The sequence below is a fragment of the Geotrypetes seraphini genome, chromosome 12 (genome assembly GCF_902459505.1).
Source record: "Geotrypetes seraphini chromosome 12, aGeoSer1.1, whole genome shotgun sequence".
In the NCBI taxonomy this organism is placed as follows: domain Eukaryota; kingdom Metazoa; phylum Chordata; class Amphibia; order Gymnophiona; family Dermophiidae; genus Geotrypetes; species Geotrypetes seraphini.
The window spans coordinates 25,522,546-25,529,560 of record NC_047095.1 but is presented as its reverse complement, the minus strand read 5'-3'; the positions used below and the strand labels follow the sequence as shown (position 1 = coordinate 25,529,560).

Sequence of the window (7,015 nt, the reverse complement as noted above, 5' to 3'; positions counted from 1 at the left end):
ATTTAGAAATAGATAGCCCACATTATTATTTTAATCATCAACTCTAACAAACAAAAAGTTGATATAACACATATGAAGTACATCAACATTAAATATGTTAAGGACATAAAGTAATTATTAAAGTATTTTTACTGTAATAGTGTAGATTTACAGGACCTTTAAACCAGTGTCTATTTCTCATTGTCTTACATGTTCTGTAGTAAAATCAGTTTTACTTTGATTTTCATGTGTTAAAAAAACTTTTAAAAAAATTTTCAGTCACAAATCTATATATTGTTATCTAAGCATTATTTTACCGAATCAAAAAGACATGGATAGATCAGGTTGCTACTAGGGTATATAAGTGATTTTTTTGGACGACATATAATAAATATGATATAGCACGCAGTCTTTCAAATGTACATTTTTATATTAGGAGCATGCCTCTTTATAAAAACAACAAAGGTCATGGGAAATCAGTGCAAACTTCTCCATTATCCTCCTCTCTGCTTTTAAAAGTAGTTTGTACGCAGGTTGCCCTTTCTTTTTTTTTTTCCTTCCTTCCTTTCTGTCCTTTAGACCTTTACAATTTCTTTTTGGCTAAGATCAAGGGCACGGTCTGAGACATTAGATGAGGGAGGGTAGTCTCTTACTGGCCTATTGCCCGAGATTGAGAACCTGTAGGATATTCAGAAGATAAATCTGCCACCCGACCACATTTGGGACACGAATCCTTTTGGACCTTAGCCAAACCCAGAGAATGAAACCTCCTGATAAAAATAAAACTCTTTTTCCCTCTACTCGGCCTTTCCCTAAGTCAAACTTGAGGGGGGGGGGGGTTCCCCCCCACTTGCTGGTTAACTGCGGGTTGGCGATTATAGAGTCCCTGCTCTTAGTCTTTCTTTCAGTGGGTATTAAGAAGCCCTTCTCCACCTCTCGTATAGTTGGCTCCATCTAGTTCTCCTTCCTCTGAAGTTTTTGTTCTAGTTGCCGGAGTGGTTGTCGGAAGAGTGAATGGTAGTGGAGGGAGTGCTTGCTCTTTCACCGCGGGTGCGAGGTGCCCGGGATGGGATTGCCCAGTGGGTTGAGAGCCGGTTGCCCCCCGGGTCCCAGACCGTGAATAAGTACCCGGGGTACCAGGGGTCTCTGGAGCTGCGGGTGAGGGGCAGGGGGAGTCCGGTACATGCTGCTGTACATTGCTGCGGCCGCCGCGGCCGCTGTAGTGCTGTCCATAGTGCCCAGCAGGCTGGGGTGGTAGAAATAGGGGGAGGGAAACATTCTCTGCAGAGCCGAGTAATTTCCAGCCTCGGCCAGCAACTCCAGGCCCACGGCAGTCTGACGTTTCCACTTTGTCCTGCCACATGAAAAGGAAACAGGCTTAGAAACTCTATTAGACATACTTACCCACACAAACAAATAAATACATATACAGAGTGAGATATTAGATAGAAGAGATACTTGTCACAGGGTGTTTTTCATCTAATCAAGAATTATATTTCTATTTTACTTAAAACAAGCTCTATCTTAGGGTTAAATGCCCCCCACCTCTCGGTGGTTATTTCTACTTTATAATTGGATAGTACATCTGTCCCTTCCAGAAGACGTACAATCAAGGAATAAAAGTCTCAGCTTCTCTCTTTTGGCGGGGGTTCCAGAGAAAAACTCCGCACAGGGCAACTGTGTCTCCTCATATTAAAAAAAAATGTTATTCTATATGTACTGACTTCCTGGCATGTCACAGAAATGATGGGTCGATGACAGGGCTTTTATATACCATAACAAGACAGATGTGAAGTCTGCTCCCAGCTCGACAAATGTGTGAGAAGACGGGAGGGAGAGAAGAGGCTGTTTCAGATCATTTAAGTAGCAAGAAAGACAAAAGGAAATTTCAAGACATTTTTCACATTAAGTAGTCTAAAATAGTTCAATCTCTCCAATTACTGAATCACACAGTTCACGACTTGGTATTCATAAAATAAATAAATCATTTGAGTTAAATAGTTTGGCGCTCCCCTTTGTCCTGGGTTTTAATGCTCCGCAGAAGAGCAAAGATTCACCCAATCCCTGGAAAATTAATAACCCCAAAACATGGCGTGCTATTTACATTATATACAAATGACACTAATGTTTTCGGACAGAATTAGGGTGGCTGAAACCATATGTAATGCGACAGAAAATTTTGGCAAAGATAACAACTAGACCTGGTTCAGCATTGGTACAATTAAAAAGTACAGTTTTTTCTTCAATGCTACAAAATAAAGACTGACAGACTTGCTGTTGCCCAAGAATTCGATTTGGCAGTAACATTAAATATTAGAAAAATAATTTTGGAAAAGCAGCCACATCTAACTGAATTATAAAGGCATACCAGGAGCAAAGCTGCTCAATTATTCCGACATGGGATTGCTTACCATTGCTTTGCTGAGTTTATCTGTCTCTAATTTTGTCATTTAGACTTGCACATTATTTATTTATGGGTTTGCTGCTTCAGATTTTTTTATCTGAATATTCTATTAATTATGTAGTTACCTCAGTGTGGACTGACTACTGTCTGCCTAGGAAGTGAATCTTAATTGTAGCAACATTAAATCAATCACCCGCTTTTTACCTTTACAAATTCTGACTTTAGAGCTTATATTTTTGCAAAGTTAAGATGTTTATATTTTACAGAATTATGAAAGAAAAAAAAAAATGAACCTGTGAGAGAAGTTACTTAATGATTCCATACGGAAAACCTTATTTTTGTGTTCTAGACTAGCTTCTACCAACAGACCTTGTTTCTTGATACAAAAATGTACCTGGTTATAATGATACATATTTAACCAGTACATATTGCATATGCTTTACCTAGCATTTACATAACTCTTTTGGTTTTGCATAATCCATCCAAGAAAAGTGTAATAAGGTGTTACTGCCCCTCGACTCTAGTTGCTTGCCTGCGGTGTAACCGTAAGTTTGGGTTTTGATTTAACAAGTGTGTCAATCTGTGTTTGCCTAGCCGTTGGCCCCCTTACCTCCTGTTCTGGTACCAGGTCTTGACCTGCGTGTCGGTTAAGTTGAGCGCCGCTGCCAGGTCCATGCGGTCCTGCACGCTCAGGTATTTCTGGCGCTCGAAGCTGCGCTCCAGCTGATTCAGCTGATGGTCCGAGAAGGCCGTTCTCGCCTTGCGAGGTTTCTTGGCTCGGACTGGAGGACTTTCCCGGCTACTCGTAATCTCCCGATCGCCTTCTTCTTTTGTGCCTAGACAGCCAAATAACCCACAGCGGCAATTTAATCAACTCACAAGCTAGCAATCCGCCCTAGACTATCCAGAAAAACCTTCCTTGGCTGAGCCAAAATTCCAAAAGCCTCCGGGAACATGACTTTTATTGCCTAATGCAGTCAAATATAATATTCTGCTAGAAACAAGGGACATATTTGCGACAAAGGAAACAAACTTATTTTTGATATATGAAACTTTAACAAGAGAGAAAGAAAGGTCAGGATAGATCTATAAGCATTTTCCTTTCACTAATATATATATATATATTTTTTTTTACTATATATATTTTTTTGTAGTTTGAATATTTTCCTTTGCAACTGCAACAAGGAAATAGTAAAATGAAGGTAGGGGAGGGTTTTCATACTTCAGAAAAGCTGTGTCACCCAAGCACAAAGAAGAGCTCAGATTGCAGAGCACGTCCAGGTGACAGCGCTAAGATTTCCGGATTCTATTTGTCAACTTTGGTTTCTTGCTGAAATGCTAGGAAATCAATATGTCAATCCATCTCTGTTTGTACCAGTTTTGCAGCGCTCCTTGATCTTCCCTGCAGGAAGAACAATAATCTCTCTAATTGACCCACTGGGGAGGTTGCCGCACAAAAAAAAAAAAAAATCGCCGGACCAGACTGTACATCTGTTTTTCGCGCTGTTATGCTAATGCTAAAATACCAAAATGAATCGTAAACATGACAGTCTCTATTATTCTTTGTCCGTTTCCAAATATGACACAAATTTAAACACATACAGGTCTGCCGTGGTTACAAGCTTCAAAGTATCCCTCAATAAAAATCTTCCAAGGTTGAAGAACTGACGTTCACAACAACCTTGATGCCCCCCAAATATTAACAGGACTTAAAAATATATATATTACTGCCAACTAATTTTATCTGCATTGCATATTTGGAGATAAAACAAACGTGCTAAATTTAAACTTCGACAGCAATGCAAAAAAAAAAAGTATATTTTACAATCTGTGAAAACACATATTGAAAATCCTACAATAAATATGTGCTTGGCTTGTTGTAGCATTCATAACTCCAAATTTAGAAAATAATAGAAATGCTTAAATGTATATATTATTAAATACGTACAAAAGGAAATTTATATATTTCAAAACATGAAATATTTTTCTCTCGAAATGGAAGCTAAAATAAAAACCAACAGAATTCTCCCAGTTAAAAAAAAATATTATCCTGAAAATAACAAGTACAATTTCGAGCCTAATTTTTTTTAAAAAAATTATCTTACATTTTCTTTGACAGCAGGAGTCCTGCTACGGTATGCATCACCTCTTTAATCCTTAAACTGGTACCTGCTGAGGTGATAATAATAGTGATAATGCATATTATCGGGTCTAGGCGAAAGGGGTAATAACAATAGGACTCATTATTACGTGCTCGGTGGCTGTGCTTAGCGCTCACGTGCACTCACCATGGCCCTTGACGTCCGCGTGCAGCTCCTCGCGCGCTCTCTCCACCTTGCTCTTACTGTCCTGAAGCTCGGGCTCCAACTTGGGCCGGAAGCTCTCGGCCGCCCCGTTGCCCTCGGCTTTGGGGGGCTGGTGCGGAGAGGACACGCTCGTGCTGTAAGGGGCACAAGCCGCCAGCGGTTTGCTGTCGCCCAAAATGTCTTTGATTAAAAAAGAGGAGGTGGAAGTCCTGGGAGCAGAGCCGGCTGATCCCTGCTGGTGCTGCGGCGGGGACGGCTGTAAACTTTGCTGCTGGGGAGGCGGCGGCTGCTGCCCGTGGTGCAGGTGGTGGTGGTGGCGGTGGCCCTGTTGGATGCTGTCCTGGACCAGGTGCTGCTGCTGCTGCTGCTGCTCGGGAGGCTCCAGAGTGACGGAGATGGGCGACGACGGGGCGCTGCCCACCGTGTCTATGTCCGAGCAGGGCGACAGGGGGCCCTGGCCCCGGAAATCCGCCGGCCTGGCCTCGCCGTGCTGCCGGTAGTCGCTGCTCAGCATGCCAGGGCTGCCGGAGCCGGAGAGGATGGTGTCTATTCCAAAGCTGGAGCCTTCCATGGAGCTCATGCCTGGGCGCGCGTCTTCCTCATCCCGCCCGTGGGCAGAACTTGGGGGCAATCGCGGGGGGAGGGGGGGGAGATTTTAAAGGAGGACCAACACGAGGAAGAGAGGAGAGTTGAAAGGGGCGGGGGGGGGGACAACGGACGGGGGCGAAGCGTCCTTCAAATGGCGCGAGAGGACGGGAAAAGTTGAGGCGCCGCGAGCGAGGAGGAACTTGCAGGAGGCGCGCGGCCGCACGTGCCGGCTCCCGCCAGCCGGCCGCCGCTCACTTCCACTCGGGGAGGGGAGGGGGGGCTGCCCGTCCCTGCCTGCGCTTCATCTTGCGCCGCCCAGCCGAAGCCCGCAGCCTCCTGAGCTTCTGCCGCTGCGGCCGGAGTTCTGGCAACTTTTTTTTTTTTTTTTCCTTTCGGAGGCTCGGGGTGTGGAGTGAGGACGCGCTGCTGACTCCTGGCTGTCACCGCGCTCTTTCCTTGAAATCCTCCCACCGCCCGACTCCAGCCACTTCCTCCCGTGACGTCACGGCCAGGGGGCCGCAGACTCCCTTCCCCCTCCCTCGGCTCTAACCTTTAGCGGACTGGGCCCGGCTCCGCAATCATTGGTCCCTCCTGCCGCCGAGTTTGACGCGAGAGCCACCAGCCAATGAGACGGGAGAGCTTGGGACACTTTTCTACACCTGCTTTTGGATTCTTGGCTCTTTTGGCTTTTTTTTTTTTTTTTTTTGGGGGGGGGGTTCAAATATCTTCTTTGCAGTTTTTAATCTTAAAAATCATGAATAATAATAATAATAATAATAATAACTTTAAGAAAGAAAGAGAACGAAACAAAGACGGGGTAGTAATTAATCCATTATCTTAACGGAAGAGCAAGCATAGTAAAAATACCTAATGATGATGGGATGGTACAGAAACCAAAAAAAACAGTGAATGTATAATTAATACAAGATACTGAATTCCAGTATTCACTATTACATCCATAGATGCTACTGAAAAGAACAAACAGCAATAGTATAATATCAACACAAATGGCAACTCAAGAAAACAACTTTTCTTATTTAACCTCTCTACTTGTTATGTTAAGTGCCATCGACTCGTGTTGGAGTCCTAGCGACTTGATGAATTATAGATCTAACTAAGAAGTATTTAAAACTAATCTGCTTTGTGTTGAAACGACTACATTGTATTAGACGCGTCCATTCAAAAACAGCAGTAAAAACAAAACACAACACAGGCATAAATAGATAAAATGATAACTAGATTCCCCAGACTTTAAAATGTACAGTTACCTAAACCAGAACCTAAAGGCAGGAGGAGTTAAGTGCTATAGTCTGGCTAAATTAATTAGACTCTGAACTCTGCTTTCTTTTATTTTTGCATCCCCCCATGCATTAGAAATTGCCAATTCCGCTGGGACTGGAAAATGATTCTACTGGTTCTTTGGAGAGTAGCAACTTGTGTTCATTTCTCTAGGACGACTTCAACCTGTCTCTTGTTGAATGTCAGAGTAATGGGAAGTGCCAGTGACAAGCCAGCGTATTACTCCTGATTAAGTATCATGCTCAACCTAATTAGCAGAGTAATTATAAGGTGCTAATGAATGATTCAAAGTTCTTTGAGTTACATTTTACTTGGAATTACCATTTTAAGAACCCAATGAATCTAAAGTAAACCATAAGTCTCGCTTTCTTGTCAGTTTGAGAATATATTTCTTAACTCGCATATTGCCAATTAAAGTCTTCAACCCTTTTGACTAAGT

The 7,015-nt window shown here is 43.0% G+C and overlaps 1 protein-coding gene across 1 annotated transcript; it reads right to left on the bottom strand.

The window, feature by feature from the left end:
• Positions 1-518: 518 nt before the first annotated feature.
• Positions 519-5,294, bottom strand: BARHL2 (BarH like homeobox 2). Its single transcript, XM_033917155.1, has 3 exons — positions 4,672-5,294; positions 2,994-3,219; positions 519-1,333 (listed from the first exon to the last, which is right to left on the bottom strand). Exons 1-3 carry the CDS (start codon positions 5,267-5,269, stop codon positions 1,021-1,023), a joined length of 1,137 nt encoding a protein of 378 aa, XP_033773046.1. The 5' UTR covers positions 5,270-5,294; the 3' UTR covers positions 519-1,020.
• Between the last annotated feature and the right edge of the window lie 1,721 nt (positions 5,295-7,015).

Coding starts and splice junctions, on each gene's coding strand:
- BARHL2 (XM_033917155.1), bottom strand. CDS start 5,269: ATGAGCTCCATGGAAGGCTCCAGCTTTGGAATAGACACCATCCTCTCC. Junction 3,220..4,671: donor CGCGGACGTCAAGGGCCATG/GTGAGTGCACGT, acceptor TTGGCTGTCTAG/GCACAAAAGAAGAAGGCGAT. Junction 1,334..2,993: donor ACCTGGTACCAGAACAGGAG/GTAAGGGGGCCA, acceptor TTCATGTGGCAG/GACAAAGTGGAAACGTCAGA.